The sequence below is a fragment of the Peromyscus maniculatus genome, chromosome 14 (genome assembly GCF_049852395.1).
Source record: "Peromyscus maniculatus bairdii isolate BWxNUB_F1_BW_parent chromosome 14, HU_Pman_BW_mat_3.1, whole genome shotgun sequence".
NCBI classification, from domain to species: domain Eukaryota; kingdom Metazoa; phylum Chordata; class Mammalia; order Rodentia; family Cricetidae; genus Peromyscus; species Peromyscus maniculatus.
Window position 1 is genome coordinate 63,205,737 of NC_134865.1, and position 18,307 is coordinate 63,224,043.

Genomic DNA, 18,307 nt, shown 5'->3' on the forward strand with positions numbered 1-18,307 from the left:
CAGAATCTGGATGCATGCTTTTATTAACACGTTCTTATTAGTCCTTGAAGTGCTTGGAGTGATTTCTGACTAGGAAGGTATAATTCTGCCATTACGCTTTGAACTCCATACTGCGCTGTACTGTGGTGCAGGCACACATAATAAATTAAGTAAATGTTTTCAGTGATGTAGCAGACCTGACCAGATCATGCAAACTCGGTAGCACCATGAACATTAAAATAAGTAACTTGCATATCTTCCTAAGGGTTAAGGGGACTCAAAGGTGGGCTTTAAGCAAGAGGTGACTCATATCTGTTCCCTTCCAGACTCCTAGAGTCCTTGATGTGTAATGAGAGCAGTATCCGGAACCTTCGTCAAAGGAAATCGGTGAATGTCTTGAGAGGTCCCATCTACCAGGAATACGAGGAAGATCTGGGTGACAACAGTGTTGGGTACAAACAGAACTCCAAGCTCCAGGAGAGCCCCAGCAACTCTCATTATTATGTGTTCTTTGAAGAACAAGAGGATGAGATCGTTGGTTTTGGCCAAGTGCTCAAAAATCCTCAGGAAGAGACTCTGCAAGCCTTCGACAGCCACTACGACTACACCGTGTGTGGGGACAATGAAGACATGGTGTGTACCCCCAAATCAGATGAGTTTAACCCCTGTGAAGACATCATGGGCTACAAGTTCCTGAGAATCGTGGTGTGGTTTGTCAGTCTGCTGGCTCTCCTGGGCAACGTCTTTGTCCTATTTATTCTCCTTACCAGCCACTACAAACTGACCGTGCCGCGTTTCCTCATGTGCAACTTGGCCTTTGCAGATTTCTGCATGGGGGTGTACCTGCTTCTCATCGCCTCGGTAGACCTGTACACACACTCTGAGTACTACAACCACGCCATTGACTGGCAGACAGGCCCTGGGTGCAACACGGCCGGCTTCTTCACTGTGTTTGCCAGTGAGCTCTCCGTGTACACGCTAACAGTCATCACCCTGGAGCGATGGTATGCCATCACCTTCGCCATGCGCCTGGATAGGAAGCTCCGCCTCCGGCACGCATACACCATCATGGCTGGGGGCTGGGTTTCCTGCTTCCTCCTTGCCCTGCTCCCTATGGTGGGAATCAGCAGCTATGCCAAGGTCAGTATCTGCCTGCCAATGGACACCGACACGCCCCTTGCTCTGGCGTACATTGTCCTGGTTCTGCTGCTCAACGTCGTTGCCTTTGTGATCGTCTGCTCCTGCTATGTGAAGATCTACATCACAGTCCGGAGTCCCCAGTACAACCCTCGAGACAAAGACACCAAGATTGCCAAGAGGATGGCTGTGTTGATCTTCACCGACTTCATGTGCATGGCCCCTATCTCCTTCTACGCCCTGTCGGCACTTATGAACAAGCCTCTCATCACCGTTACTAACTCCAAAATCTTGCTGGTCCTCTTCTACCCCCTCAACTCCTGCGCCAATCCATTCCTCTACGCTATTTTCACCAAGGCCTTCCAGAGGGATGTGTTCATCCTGCTCAGCAAGTTTGGCATCTGTAAGCGCCAGGCCCAGGCATATCAAGGTCAGAGAGTCTATCCGAATAATAGCACTGGTATTCAGATTCCAAAGATTCCCCAGGACAGGAGGCAGAGTCTCCCCAACATGCAAGATGCCTATGAACTCCTTGGAAACTCCCACCTGACTCCAAAAATACAGGGACAAAGCTCAGAAGAGTATAAGCAAACAGCCTTGTAAAGTGATGCTACACTATTCACAGTGGGATTTTAAAAGGCTGGTTTCTTGAACACACATTCTAATCTACAACACACGGATGCCTAGCTTCATGCAGGTGATGTTTCATAGGAACACAGTTGTCTCTAGAGAGTATTATCTCCAAGAAGGGAGATAAGCTATCAGCATATCTGAGTCCCAGGTGATATAAAAATAGTCTGCGCTCTCTGGGGGACTTGCCTGATACTCGTCTGTGATACTGTGCAACATGTTCCACTGATACCAGCTGTACCATTCCCACATCTATCTTCTCTAGTTTATGTAGTGCTGCTTTATATAAAAAAGAGTCAACAGATGGTCAGTGTTCAGTTACTTAAGCAGGTCTATATTGGATCCCCTGATATAACCAAAGAAAGTTTTTGTTCCTTAAAATGAACATGTTACACTTGGGAGGTGAAGGCAGGGGGATCCAAAGTTCATGCTTAGCTACATAGTGAGTTCCAAGCCTGCCTGGGCTACGTGAGACCCCATCTCAAGAGACCAAAAGAACCCTGGAAAGCCAAACACAACTAGATGGCACGCAACTGCTTCCATTCAACATGAAACGGGAGAAGTTTAGCTTTGAGGGGATCTTGTTCTTTTCTTAGACTCTCTTCGCCAGAATCTACCCGCTGTGCCCCAACTGTTAGGCATTGGTTGGAGAAACTGCTGAGATTTCACCTTTTGTGGCTGAGCAATCTGAGGAGTATCTTCTTGTAGAAGATGTGAGCTCCGGAAGGCATTTCTAGGCAACACGTGGGAATGAGGACCGAGCACACTTAGTCGCCTGTTGAACAATATAACTATAGGCCACTTAATAGTTGAGTTCTGAGTAAGTCCCTGGAACTCCAAATTCTCTAGAAATGGAGCCACTTGATGTCCTCTTCCATTTTAAGAACTCTAGGTATATCTTGTCCTCAAAGATACATTTTCATGACAAAGAGGAAAAGCACCACGTAAGAAGAATCTGGTTTTTCTGTCTTGTGGAGCTGCTGTCTACTTCATTTTGGAACCATGATATGACCCAAAAGATTTTTCTTTATTTCATTTTGATTATCATGTCTGAACCAAAAAATTCTACCAAGTGACTATATGGAGACAGATCCTAGTTATTCACCTAATTCCTTTATCTATACTGCTGTTAAGTCCAAAACAGACTGGAATTTGTGTAATAGACTAATAGTACAGCCTGGTGTTGTGGTGTGTGTCTTTAATCCCAGTACTGGTAAGGTAAGGCAGGTGGATCTCTGAGTTTGAGGCCATCCTGGTCTACAAAGCAAGTTCCAAGACAGCCAGGGCTACACAGAGAAACCCCGTCTCAAAACAACAACAACAACAACAAGATAGACTAATAATAGAGTTATTATTCGACTGTGTAGACTCACTTCAAAACATTTACCTCATCGTTCCAGATTGGTTCTTAGCCCTCTGCAGTCCACCCCACACTAACACTGTCAAGAGAGAACTCTTTCCATCTGACATGCCGGTTTCCTTCTAACCCTGCCAGTCATTGACGTAACACATTTCTGTCCCCATAGTAAGCTTGCTTCAAACAGCCGTGAACTGTGTCTACAGGAGTACCTTCCGGGTTTCCTGTCAGGAGAGCTCCTTACTACATTGTTCTGGTCTCTCCTGCAAGCAGATCTGACATTTGCTTCTCAGTGCTCGTGAACCAAATCAGGAAATAAAAGGGTGTTGTCACTTTACGTCTGTATAGGAGGGTTTATGGGTCATCTGATGCAGTCCTGGCGTGGCCAGCCTGGTGTTTTGTCACGGTCACATAAGCGTTGGCTTTCCCAAGAGTTCACTTGTACTACTGAAATTAAACAAAGGTGTTACCTTGTGGCATATGTTTCTCTCTTGTGACATTTTGAAAATCACATCTGGGACAGATGATGTGTCTCATCTTGAGTAGCTGATCGAGTGCTTTGAAAACAAAGTCCTAGAAGAGTGACTTCAACAAAATTGCTATTAAAAATTCACATTGACAAAATGAAATAAATTTTCTTCCCGGACTAAGGTGTACGGTATTTTTTTTTTAATTTGTCAATTTCTTTTGAGGTGAACGTTAGATGTGCATGTTAAAATCAAAGAGGAGAAAACACTGTGCACAGTTGCTAAGAAAACCACATTGATTGAAATTGATGGATTAGTAACTCCTAGAATGTTGATTAGGAGTCATTAGTAGGCATCTATGGATAAGAAGGAAAGATAGTAAATCAAAATATATCAAACAAATGATGAGTATTTTAATAGCATACTGAAGTTGATAGATACTGAATTTAAATAGCATGCTAGGGTCTGAAGAAGTGGCTCAGCAGTTCAAGAGCTCTTGTTGCACTTGAAAAGCACTAGAACTTGGTCCTCAGCATGCACATCATGCAGCTTTCCATGTCCTATCACTACAGCTCCAAGGGACCGGACACCCTATTCTGGCCTCTCGGCATGCCTGTACACATATGGGCATGTAAATAGAGAAATATACATACTCAAATAAAATATTATTGCAATGAAATAATACGTCTATAAGTCCTCTTAAGCAGTCACTTTAACTGGCATCCTTTAATTATCTGAAGACTGACTGACATTAGTGAGGATAAGTCCCAGGAAATGACCCAATCAGGAAGTACTTACCGCACAAGCATGAGGACCTGAGTCTGAGCTCCAGCTGGTGCTGGTGTGAAAAACCAAGTGTGAGAAGTACACACTATAATCTCAGCACTGGGATGGGCCTGGTCCTGGGACTTGCTGGCCAGCCAGCCTGACCAAATGGGTGATGTTCCATTCACTGAGAAACTGTCTCTCAAAAAAAATACAGAAGACAATAGAGGACAATGTCTACCTCTGACCTACACACATACACACATATAGACATGAATACACAAACACTTACACATAACACACACCAAAATTAAATAAACAAACTACCCATAGGCTACATTTTATAAAATTTGTGTTCTAAGCTGGGTGGTGGTGGTGGTGCATGCCTTTAATTCCAGCAACACAAAGTGAAGCATGATTTGAGCATCACAATCAGAGTGTCTCCATCCCCAAATCAGAGAGAGGCATCTGGGGGGGAAATCATTTCACACTGTTTGACGATATTAACCTGCTGTGGGATGTCTTCCTGTATGCTGTGAATATGTGTTGCTCTCATTGGTTGATAAATAAAGCTGTTTGGCCAATGGTGAGGCAGAATAAGGTTAGGCGGTACATTCAAACTGAAGACAGAGACAAAGAAGGTGGAGTGAGGAAATGCCAGCTTGCTGCCCAGGGAGCAATAAGATGCCAGGAGACGGGTAATGGCAACATATAGATTACTAGAAATTGGCTGAGTTAAGATAAAAGAGCTAGCTAGCAAGAATCCTGAGCCATAGGCCATGCAGTTTGTAATTAATATAAGCCTCTGTGTGTTTACTTGAGCCCAAGTGGGTGCGGGACCAGACAGGACACAGGAAAACTTCATCTACATTAACCATCTTCATCCTTCTTTCAAATATTTAAATGGACCAAAAGAATTGTCACACACTTGAAAAGCATTAACCTCACATTAATAAGTGGACAAAAAGAACATTTTCCCAGAAAAAAAATAGATAATCCAAGCCCAGAATATTAGCATTAAAATTTCAATTAATAGCATCAGGGTAATCTGAAAAACTATTGAACTTCACCACAACAGCTATCTTTAAAAATAAAAAAAAAAGTAGCCCAAAATTAGGAATTCTGGAAATTTTAAAATCAGATTGCCAAGTCAAAAGCTTTAACAGAAGAAGTTAAAGCTGGGAAATCTCCAAGAATGTTAAGTAAATGAACAACGATGTGAGCTATGAAGTAAAAGGTGAAAGATCCAGGGGCTGGAGAGGTGCAGAAGGATCTAAATTTGGAACCCTAGTACTCCAAAGAGGGAGGAAGGTTCAGGCAGATCCCTGGAGTTCACTGGCCAGCCAATCAAGCAGTTGATGAGCTCTGGGTTCCATCAAAGATCTGTCTCCAAACAATAAGGAGGAGAGCAACAGATGATAGTACCTGACATTGGTCTCTGTCCTACACATGTGCACATGTGAACACACACACACACACACACACACACACACACACACACACACACACACACACAAAGTTGAAAGATGTTAGTCAGTTTCCAAATTCAACATCCTCCAGACTGGTCTAGAACAGTGGTTCTCAACCTTCCTAATGCTGCATCCCTCTAAGTTCTTCATGTTGTGGCAACCCCCAACCAAAAAAGTTTTTTTGTTGCTACTTCAAAACTGTGATTTTGTAACTGTTGTGAATCATAGCATAAATATCTGTGTTTTCTGATGTTCTTGGGTAACCCCTGTGAAAGGGTCATTCAATAGGTTGTGAACCGCTGTTCTAGATATAGCATAGAAGATACAGTATGAAGAGAAATAGAAAGAGAAGAATTTGTTCCACTTGTAAAGATAGATACTCTGCACTTAGTAACTATTAAGATGGATGAGTCAGACTCACATGTGAAATAGCCCATTACAACGTCAGCACCTCCAAAGTAAAGGAACCATCTAAGGAGAGAATTGAGAGAGAAGTCAGGTCTGGGAAAGAATTAGCAATCATATTGGCATCTGAAACAACTTGACAATACTGTCAATGCCTTCACAAAAAATACATTTTAAATCTAGGATCCAAAAACATCCAAATAACTGCTCAAATGTGAAAGTAACATGTTGGCATTTATACCATTATCATGCAAGCACTGAGAAAAACCTTCTGTTGATGGAAATGTAAATTTGTACAGTTATCATGGAGGGCAGTATGGAAGTTCCTTAAAAGACAGACAGACAGACAGACAGGCAGGCAGACAGACAGAAAGAAGGGAGGGAAGGAGCAAGACAGAGAGGGGGGAGGGAGGGAGGGAGGGAGGGAGGGAGGGAGGGAGGGAGGGAGGGAGGGAAAGAGGGAGGGAGGGAGGGAGGGAGGGAGGGAGGGAGGAAGGAAGGAAGGAAGGAAGGAAGGAAGTCAGCTTGGAGCCAGGTGTGATGGAACACACCTATACTCCCAGCATGGAGAGACTGAGGCAGAAGAAACAATTTCAAGTTTGAGGTCAGCCTCTGCTGTATATCTAGATTCTAACTTTAACAAAAGAAGGAGGAGGAGGAGGAGGAAGAAAGCTAGAACTACTGTTTTACTCATTCTTGTATTGCTATGAACAGACACAAGTCCAAGGCAATTCTCATAAAGAAAAGCATTTAATTGGAGGTGTAAATGAAAATTCCTGAATAGAAACTGTGTCTAGATGTGAACAAAATCCTCCTGGAAGGAGTCTGTGTCTGCAGAGACTGATGGACAGATTGAACTTTCAGCACTGTGAAGAGATGGGAATTTTATAGGTTCAGAGGCTAATTATTTGTCTTGGGCTTAGTTTTAGCCTTCTGGAATAGCCATTCCTTGTCCCACTCTGTATCTAAACTAACACCCTGTGATAATAAATTTAAAAAAAAAAAACTCTTAGAAGCTATTGATTTAGCAGATCACTAGCTTCTACCAATCCAAGAGCTAAGAATGACATCAGATAGCATCCTACGCCTATAGAATAGCTCCCCCATCTCATTGTACCCACCTCTCTGGTGTACCCACCAATGGATTTTAAATTTACCTTGATGTGTGACTTTCTTTGTTCTGTAAAACTATAAAATAAAATTAAAAAAAAAACTTCATGAAACTATTTTCATGTTGAAACATAGAATTTGGTGTAACCTAAACCTGTGTTCCCAAGCCAGGTCACTCATAATGACTCCAAAATAAACTATCTCTTATTCCCTGTAAGATGAGAGCTATGGTTTTTACATAGACAGGGGCTTGCTTACAGTTTCAGAGGATTGGTCCATTATCATTACGGCAGGGAGCATGGAAGCAGGAAGGCAGGCATGCTGCTAGAGAAATAGCTAAGAGTTGCATCCTGATCTGCAGGCAGAGAAAAGAGACTGGGTCTGGCATGGGCTTTTCAAACCTCAAAGCCCACCCCCAGTGACACATTTCCTCCAACAAGGCCACACCTTCTAATCCTTTCAAACAGTTCTACTCCCTGGTGACCAAGCATTCAAATAATGAAGTGTATGGTCTTATTCAAACCACCACAACTACCATGTGATTCAGCAAGCTGTCTGCCAGAAATAAACTCAGAATCCTTATGTCAGAAGAAGAACTAAGGGGCTGAGGTCAGAAGGACAGGAGAGCTGCTCCTGCAACACTTGGGAGAGCAGGCCCTGCACCTCATCTGGGTAGCACAATAGAGCCAACCCCATTGGCAGAGGTGTGGGTGAGCCAGTCCCGATATTGTGAACATGGAAGAGCTGCTCCCATTACTCACCTCTCCTGTGGCAGCATGGGTAAGGGAGAGATGCCCTCCTCCCCATTTCCCATCAATGCCTAAGGCAGGTGGGAGAGCTGGTCCTGAGGTCATAAGAGAAGGAGAGCTGGTCCTGCCCCTCATCTGCTGCAGCACTCGGGAGAGTGGCCCACTCGGGAGAGTGGCCACGCCTGGGCAACCTACCCTGAAGGTGTAGATGTGGGAGATCTGACCTTGAGGACATGAAAGCAAGGGAACTGGCCCCACCCCTTGCTCATTGCTGCAGAGTGAACTCACCAAGGCAATGAAGGAGAGCTCACCCTGGTGGTGAGGACAAGGGAGAGCTGGCAGGCTGACCAACCCTGCAACTATCCAGGCCCAGAACCAGGGTTATGGGTTGGCCCACTCCAATATCCACCCTACCTGTGATCTGCAGGAGCACGTGAAGGGACCAGTGCTACAGACCCGAAGCTGCATGATCTCTACAACACAGGGCAACAGTGGGATATCCAAGAGGAGTTCCAGTGAGAGTGAAGTATGGATAGTGTAGTAGAAACCAGAGGTCTTGAACCAGACCAATGACACTTTACAATGAACACTTGCAAGTAAAGATATATGGACAGAAGGGTTTACTGTGTGACTCACTGTGTCACACTACAGCTTCCATGATGAGATTTTTTCCCCCTTTCCTTTTTTTCCTTTTCTTTTTTCTCTTAAATTTTATGGGGGGTGGGAGGCTGCAAGGGCAGAAGATGGATATGAAGGGATGGGAAATGAATGGGATTGAGATGCATGATGTGAAAGATGCAAAAAATAAATAAAAAGAAAGTTAAAAATAACAAAAGAAATGAGGTGAACTTTTGAGAAAAGCAAAACTACTATTCCCATTTTTTTTGTAGCAAATTCAAGTTTAAATTTTACTACATTCTATCTCAGTTCCCTGACAGCAGGTGGAAAAGGCTTTAGAATGATAAAGGTTATAATGAGAACCTCAGAGTAGGCATTGACAAATGGTCCATAGATCTGTGGAAACAGGGGACTCCTGATTAGATTCTATTTGCTGAGATGCTTTTCTGCTTTCTCAGAGTTCCTTAAGCACTCTGACAGAAGAGGCACTAGGGGAAGTGTTAATAGCTTCAACAAATGTCAGAGAAAAGGGATACCCTGCCAATCAACATCACAATCCAGGAGAAAGAGGAGATGGCTGACATCATACCTGTTTTCATCATCTCAAAGCCAACTGTAGTGAAAAGGAAAAACTGAGCATGTCTGTGACACTTGTAAGCCGTCCCACACATGCATGCTGCCACTTGGCTTCATTTTAGTTAGTACAGGGGAGCCACTGGTGGGAGCAGTACTTGAAATCCAAGTGTTTCCTTCTGTTTCCTAACTGTTTGTCCATCCAATCTAGAGAGCAATCATTCTCTTCCCTAAGGCCATATTGTGTATTACGCATGGAAAATGTGCATACTAGGGCGGTGGTGGCGCACGCCTTTAATCCCAGCACTTGGGAGGCAGAGGCAGGTGGATCTTTGTGAGTTCGAGGCCAGCCTGGTCTACAGAGCGAGATCCAGGAAAGGTGCAAAACTATACAAAGAAACCGTGTCTCAAAAAAACCAAAAAAAAGACAGGAAGGAAGGAAGGGAGGGAGGGAGGGAGGGAGGGAGGGAGGGAGGGAGGGAGGGAGGGAGGGAGGGAGGAAGAGAAGAGAAGAGAAGAGAAGAGAAGAGAAGAGAAGAGAAGAGAAGAGAAGAGAAGAGAAAAGAAAAGAAAATGTGCGTATTACACTAATCCTCCCAAAGGACACAAGTCTGAATCATCCCCTCCAACCTATTCCATTATGTCCTTGTCCATGTGTCTTTCTAAGTGGGTATATTGGGACTTCTTGCCCCAATACTACCATTAAAACTAGAAAAGAGGCCCACAACGGTTGATGTCTGTAATATATTGGGAAACTTCCCCCCAAAAAAATCATTCTAGATGGCAATGGAAGCAGATAGAAATTGTGTACAGTAATCACATAACAGGAACGATTTAGCATTGGAGACCTTAATTATACAATGGTTAGTTTTAAACTGTCAACTTGACACAGCCTAGTATCACCTAGAAAGAGAGTCTTAATGAAGAATTATCTAGAATAGGTTGGCCTGTTGGCATACCTGTAGGGAAATGTCTTGTTAATTGATATAGGAAGACCCAGCCCATGTTGGATGGCACCACTACCTAGGCAGGTGGGATGGGATGTTGGTAGTAGTGGCAACGGTGGTGGTGGTATCCAGTGTAAGAGAGAGAAGCAATCTGTGGATTCTCTGTCTGCTCTTAGCAACAGATGTAACACTTTTAGTTCCTGCCTTGACTTCCCTGTAGTAATAAAATGTAATCTAGAAGTGTAAGCCACATCAACCCTTTCCTCCCAAGTGCTTTTGTCAGTGTATTTGACACAGCAACTGAAGTTGTGAAGAACAGACACGATAGAGAAACTCTGGTCGTTGTTCCCTATCATCTGCCCTGGGTAGAGAAAAGTGGAATAGGGCTAGGCGTTTCAGACATATGTGGCTGACTCTGATAGCAGTGGCCTGGTATTACCCATTTCCAGAGAATAATTCCTTAACTTTTTAGTAAGTTAATAACCCAACTAGTGGTGGGAAGAAATGCCCAGAAACACATAGCCCATTTATGTCCAGAAGCAGTTCACAATTTTGTCCCTTACAAAATAAGGCAGGATAAAAAGATGGGGGGGGAGGGTATTATGTAAATGAAAAAGGAGAGGAACCCTCCCTCAAGAGTCTGGTTGATGCCTCTTGCCAGCTGAGAATCAAGAATTTCAACACACTTAGGGACATTGGTTAAAGGCTTGTCTCCCTTCACGACTACGAACCTGTAAGTTTCTAGAATTCTCACCAAAAACTCCATATATACTACAAGGAGATCTTCTACACCTCATGGGCACTGAGAAGCCTGGCAAGTTTATCTTTATCTAGTGAGATATCTTTTTTTCTGTGAGAAGCCCTGTTTGGTCCTTGAGGACAACATCTCTTCCTCATATGCATCATTTCAGAATATCACATTTCTAATCATTTTGGATATCCACCTATTCTTTGGGACTTGGTTTTATAAGCAAAGGCATCATATGCCTGCTTATAATAGATATCTCATCAGTTAAAGGCTCCATATCTTCTAATGTTATCCAAATACATGCCTAGTACCCGAGGAGGCCAGAAGACAATATCAGATCCTCAGGAACTAGTTACAGTGTGTCATGAGCCACTATGTGGGTGTTGGGAATTGAACCAGGATCTTCAGGAAAACAGACAGTGCTCTTTACCACAGAGCCATCTCTCTAGTCCCTCCACCTTATTTTTTTTAAATAGGATCTCTTGTTGAACCTTTTGGGTAGATTGACTGACCAGCCAGCCCCAGCGATCCACCTGTCAATGTTTCCCCAGTGCTGGGCACACCCATGCCCTGCTTTTTGTATGGGTTAAGGTATCTGGACTCGGGTTCTCCTGCTTGCATGGCAGGTACTTTATCAACTTCTCCATCTTCCCAGCTCCAATTTAGTGTTTAAGGAGACTGTAGGAGACACACCCACCCACGAGTACCTAACCCATGACCTGTGTTACAGACCAACACAGTGTGGTCAAGAAACAACCATGTCGGTCTTACACGGGGCCTTGCTGTGATTTCTACTCTCTAGTCTGTGACTCGATATCGGAGAAATTAGTCATACATATCACAGCGTGCTGGCTGAGATAGTGACATCCAAAGATGAAGGGTTCGGGAAACAAGTCAATTGTACACAGGATGCTTTCTGTGCTTCTGTGCTGCTGTGGTGGGAAGAGAGCATTCTATCCAGGCAAGGACTTGGTGGGTAACATCAGTCAACTGTGAAGAAGCCAACAGGCACTTACTTCTTTGGCAAGAGAGAAGTGGAGAAAGATACATTTTTTAAGCAGTTCTGAGAAGGCAGTGCCTCACCTCTCAGGTCAGAACTACTTAACTTTCTACCTCCTTCTCCTCTTTCTGTTCCACTGGTTGACAAGGATCCTTCAGTGTGACTTAGTTCTTGACCTCATTCATTGACCCGACAGGCTGCTGAGTGAGTGTCTTTACTAAGCACCTGGTGACGTAGGTGTATTTCATTAGGGCTCTCTTTTTGAGTTCTCTGCTGTCTTTGTTAGGGTTTCTATTGCTGTGAAAAGACACCCCCATGACCATGGCAACTCTTATAAAGGAAAACACTTAATTGGGGCAGCTTGCTTCCAGTTCAGAGGTTCTGCCCATTATCATCAGAGTGGGACATGGCAGAGCACAGGCAGATGTGGTGCTGGAGAAGTAGCTGAGAGTCCTACATCTTGCAGGCAACAGGAAGTGGTCTAAGACACTGGGTGGTATCTTGAGCATATATGAGACCTCAAAGTCCACCTCCACAGTGACACACTTCCTCCAACAAGATCACACCTATTCCAAAAAGACCACATCTCCTATTAATGCCACTCCCTTTGGGGGCCATTTTCTTTCAAACTACAACATTCACAAAGGTCCTTTGAAGAATAGCCAATTGTATTTGGCAAAGAACAAAGGAGTTATCACTTAAGAAAGACCATGTTAGCCTTGTCCACATATTGAGGAAGGTTCATCCCTGGCACATTTTGACTTGGAGGTTGAGACTTTGGGGTCCTTTTGTGATACCATGGCAGAGCTCAGTTTCCTAGAACTGATTAGTCTGGGACACAGGTAATAACTTAGATGTTATCACACATGACCTGTGACAAACTGGGGAGTTGACCAATGTCTTGTGACAGCACATACTTAACTGGTGGGGGATCTCTCATACTTGCTTCACATGAGGGAGAAAGTAGAATTTTCTATTGATTGCTAAGAAAAGCTAGTTCAGATTGAACTTGGCCAAGAAGCATGACAAAGAGAGAGATACTTGAATGTTAAAGTTGTTGCTTCTGGGGTAAAAACCTGGAGCTATTTATCTCTGAATTACATAGTCTATGGCTATTATATTTTGTGCTTACAGGTGTGCAGAGGCATTGTGTGTGTGTGTGTGTCATTCCTCAGATTTCATCTATCTTTTTTATTTGTTTAGACAAGGTCTCTCATTGCCCTGGAACCTGCCTAGTAGACTCCACTGACAGGCCAGTGGGCCCCAGGATTCATCAGTTTCTCCCTCCTCAGTATTGGGATCACATGTACACACTACCATGCCTGACTTAACATGGGTTCTGGGGGTTGAATTCAGGACTTCATGCTTACAAGTTAACCACTTTACCAACTGAGGTAGTTCCCTAATCCCTAATATATTTTTCTGTTGTCTGTTTTTGAAGGCAAGGGATTGGTTTGGATAAGAGAGTAAATATTGTGTGTTATGGTGAGTGTTATTAAAAAGATGAGTCTAGTTCTTGGTAGCTAAGTTACAGAAGTTAAGAATAGATGCCTCAAGAAAACAGGTCATCAAGAGTGGTCAAATGTTCATGAGATCCTTGGTATCATTGAGGTAGATGCTAAGGCTCCATTACATTGGACACTGGAAATGAATCACAGCAGTAGATGGAGTTTTCACCGAAGGATAAACTTTGTAGTAAGAATCATCCAACAGGACTGGACAGTGAACATGCCAGCTAAAGAGCCCAAGGACAGGCTGTCTGCAGGAAAGCTCTATGGGTGCCCAGCTAGAGAAGGAGGCAGCCTTCTTGGGGGCTGAAGCAAGAGCTGAATCAAACAAAAGCTCTAATCAATTCTTTCTTAGATGAGGATGACCTGATCTTTGTGCTTTTATTTATTTATTTTTAATCTTTGTGCTTTTAAGAGGGAAGCTGTTACTGCATTTTTGGGAGCTTGGGAGGTTTTCAGAGTGACATCATAATGCTTCCTAACTCTAAGACTAATGACTCAGATATAGCCCACCCCCTAGAGGAAATGGTACAAGGCAAAATCTTTTCTCATAGTCTTTGGGAATTTATATGACCAACTGTAATTTTCAACTACAAAAGATGCCCAACTATGTCATAAGGCAGATAACAGCCAAACGCTTTTCTATTTGTTTGTTTAGTGTGTTTTGCCTGTATGTTTTGTATACCACTTGCATAACTAGTGCCCAAGGAGGACAGAAGAGGGCATCAGATCCCCTGGAACTGTAGTTACAGACAGCTGAGAACCACCATGTGCGCGCCAGGAGATTGAACTCTGGTCCTCTGGAAAAGCAGCCCAAGGCTCCTGACTACTGAGCTGTCTCTCCAGTCCATGTTCAAACATTTCTATTGTGCCAGAATTGTGATAGTGTAGTTGGGAGGTGCTTGTAATTGCTCACTGTCAATTAAACAAATTATGAACACAAATAGTGGTATATTAGACATTCAATTCAAATCAAACAAATATGGAGCATCTGCTATGGAGTGGGGGTCATTGTAGTGAATAAAGCCAACCCAAATATCTGCTTTTGTGGGGCTTGTATTTGGTACATAGCCTGCTAGATGGTAATGGTGTAGTAGAAAAAAAAAATATAGAGTGTGATAAGGACGTAAGGAAGCAGGGTAGGTCAGGGCAGGCCTCACTAACCCTTGCTATTTGGGCCAGTGATTCATGGAGGGGAGAGACTTACTCAGCTACCGGGAGAAAGCATTCTAGACAGTAATGAACAAATGTCAACATTCTGGTTAGGAGTACGATCTGGGAATAGAAGGGCAGAGCAGCTAGAATGAAGCCAGCATGGAGGAGATCTATAAGAGATAAAAACTAAGAGGCAATTGATAGCATCCTACAGGCCTTATTAAAGAGCCCTTGGCTGTAGAGAACTGGAGAGCCATTCAGAGGCTTTGGGCGGAAAGAGCGGCCTGAGTGAGTTGAGTGTTGTTGACAGAAACACCCTGGCTGAGCTGTTGAGAATGCACTGGTTGAAAAAAAAAAGAATGTTCTGGGAAGAGCAGAATCGTGGGCTGCACATTTCTGCCACAGCTGTCTACCTCAGCTGTTATGGCACAAGACGAGTTGCACACAGTAAGAAAATGAGCAACTGGCTGGCTTCCCTTAGAACAATGCAAGAGTGCTAGTATTGAATGTCATGGTTCCTATGCTTCAAAATCGTCTTTTTATTTTCCCAACCATTTAAAAATATGAAGCTATGAGGCTGGGGAGATGGCTCAGTTGGAAGTACCTGCTGCCTATGCACTACCATCTGAGTTCGGATTCCCAAGACGCATGCAAAAAGCCAGGGTGAGGGTTGACAGGGGACAGGGTGAGGGGAATGATGACAGATCCCCGAAGCTCATTGGCCGGCCGGCCTAGTCTAATTAATAAGCTTCAGATTTTAAAACTCTGTCTCAAAAATGAGAGAGAGAGAGAGAACAAATTGGACAGCAAGTGATTAAGGAGACACCTAGCATCCTGATGTTGACCTCAGGCCACACACAGCCATACCCAAGTACACATGCAGTCATATACACACATGTACACACACACACACACACACACACACACACATAAAAACAAAAAGCTATTCTTAGCTCCTAGGAAATAGAAAAGTAGGCAGTGGCCCAGCTTAGTCCCTGGGGAAAGGTAGTTTGTCAACCCTGGAACAGATGGTGGAGAGAGACAAGAGGGAAAAACCAGACCATCAATAGTTGAAGGAGGAGCAGTGACAAGCTAGACCAGGGCAACAACAGTGGTGCATGGGTAAGAAGTACTTACTGTCTAAATTTGGCAGGTGAAGCCACGGCGATTTGATGGTGGTTTGAAATCTAAGTTTTTTTAAGCATTTAGAATTTTATTTTTAGTTGTGTGTGTTTGTATGTGTCTCTTTCTGTGTTTTGGTATGTATGCACATGAACACAGGTGCCCACAGGGGCCACAGAGGGTGCCAGATCCACTGGAACTGGAGTTACAGGCAGTTAGCAGCTGCCCAATGTAGATGCTAGGAACCAAACCTGGGTCCTCTGAAAAAGTAGTAAGCACTCTTAACTGCTGAGCCATCTCTCCAGCCCCAGTGTGTTTTGAGAGGAGAATCAAGAAGACATCTTGGGTCTTAGCATATTAAAGGCTATATTATAGTCACTGAAACTGTTAAATGCAGCTCCCACTTAAAAGGGAATAATGGTTTATTCTTGAGCCCAATATGAGTGACCATGTCCCAGGGATATGGATTTAGGTAGTCCTAAATAACATGAAGGTTTGTAGTTACAGAACAAAAGAAATCCATAAACAAGGCACTTTTCAGATACATCAGTGAGAATGTAGGGCAACCAGGGTGGGTAATAGCAAAGAGAGGAAATTTTGGGTACACGTTTCAGACGCCATTGATATTCTTAGCTTTTGGTTAGTGGAAGCTAGCGATCTGCTAATATATCCCCAAAGGTTTGATCTGCTAGTTACAAGGACGCCAGTTCAGTTAGACACAGAGGTGGCAATAATTGGCTATTACAGGACTAAAGACAGAATTGTAGGCAACAGGGCCAGAGAGATGCTCAGTGGGTAAAGGCACTAGCTGTAAGTGTGAAGCCCCGAGTTCTGTCTGGGACGTGACAAAAGGCTGGAACTAACATCTGCAAATTGTCATCTGCTCATGGGATGCTGTGGTGTACACACACACACACACACACACACACACACACACACACACACACGCACAAATTGGTTCTGGGGAGATGGCACTCGCTTCTCTTGCAGAGACCTAGGTTTGGTTCTCAGCACCCACAAGATAGCTCATAACCTTCTGTAACTCCAGTTCCAGGGGACTCAGCGTCCTTTCCAGGCACTGAGCACACATGGTGCACAGACATTCATGTAGACAAAACACCCACACACGTAAAAAGTAACAAAGAACATAAACTTTAAAATGGTTTGAATTACCATCTTAATTTTAAACGTGCTATCCAGTATTAAGTACATTCATAGGGTTACAAAACCACCTCCAGGATTTTGTCATTTCGCAAAGCTGAAACTATATACCCCTTAAGCATTTCTTCAATCCCCGGGTCTTGGTATTGGCCATTCTGCTATTTCTAAGAACTTCACTACTGTAGATGACTCATTCACGCGGATTCATACACTACCCCTCTTTTGGGGATTGCCTTAACCATTTCTAGAAAACTTAAGAAAATATTAGACAATAAAATAGGATTCAAATTCACATCTCTGAGTTGTAGTTATAAAAATACAACACATTAAAAAAAAAAACTTTTTTAAGTCTTCGGCATTCTCACAACAGGGAACTAGAAGCTGCATTGCTGAGAGGCACCAACCCCATTCGAGCCCGAGGTGGCTAAAAAGCAGAACGGGGGCCGGAGAGGGCTCAGTTGGCATCATGTCTGTCTAGCATGCACCAGGCTCTGAGTTTGAGCCCCAGCACCACATAAACCAGATGTGGTGATACACATCTGTAATCCCAGCGCTTGAGAGGTAGAGGCAGGAGGATCAGCAGTTCAGGGTCATCCTTGGCTATACAGTGAGTTTGGGGCTAGTTGAATCCTTGTAAAAAAAAAAAAAAAAAAGAAAAAGAAAGAAAGAAAGAAAGAAGGAAAGGAAGGAAGGAAGGAAGGAAGGAAGGAAGGAAGGAAGGAAGGAAGGAAGGAAGGAAGGAAGGAAGGAAGGAAGGAAGGAAGGAAGAAAATAAAAAAAAGGTTGAATTAAAAATAAAGGCAAGCTGAAAGCTTGGCCGCTGCGTCTGTTTTCCTTGGGTCAGATCCCTGCCTCTCTGAATTACCATGATAATCACCAAGGACTATCTATCAACTGGACCCATCCCTACCCCAGTCAAAGCTGACAGCACAAAGGTAGGTCTGTCCTAAATCTGCAGACACCTCCGATTCCAGGAACAGAAATCCTGCAGGACTGGCCACCTCTAAGCTGAGAACAGTATCTGTGATAAAGAGGCTCTAGCCTGGATCAGGGGCATCACCTCACTGGAACCAGATTCATCCCCTCTGAGCTCCAAATCATCGGGTAGAAGTGCCGAGACAATCAGCTAGACCACAGCTCGACCAGACTGCCTGGTCATGCCCAACTGCTGTCCTTTGCCTCAGTTGTTTCTCTGTTGAAATAGAAGGTTCAGGTCAGTGCCATGATGAAGGGCTTAGTAATCACTGGATCCTTGCATCCATCTTCCCAATGCGGCCATGCACTGCTTTTGACCATTGCTTGTCTTTAACTGGCGTACTGGAACAGGTGGCTGGTTCTAGACTGTTGAGGCTGGGGTTTTGCCCTAAAGCTCCATTACACTGTGACAACTAAACCGGTAGGAACACA

General features: G+C 43.8%; 1 protein-coding gene across 1 annotated transcript in view; it reads left to right on the top strand.

Moving 5' to 3' along the window:
• Positions 1-4,343, top strand: part of Tshr (thyroid stimulating hormone receptor) — a 138,368-nt gene extending 134,025 nt beyond the window's left edge. Inside the window, exon 10 of the mRNA XM_006987273.4 lies at positions 306-4,343. Coding sequence (XP_006987335.1) covers positions 306-1,719 — 1,414 coding nt within the window. The 3' untranslated portion in view covers positions 1,720-4,343. The remainder of the gene's footprint in view (positions 1-305) is intronic.
• Positions 4,344-18,307: the final 13,964 nt, after the last annotated feature.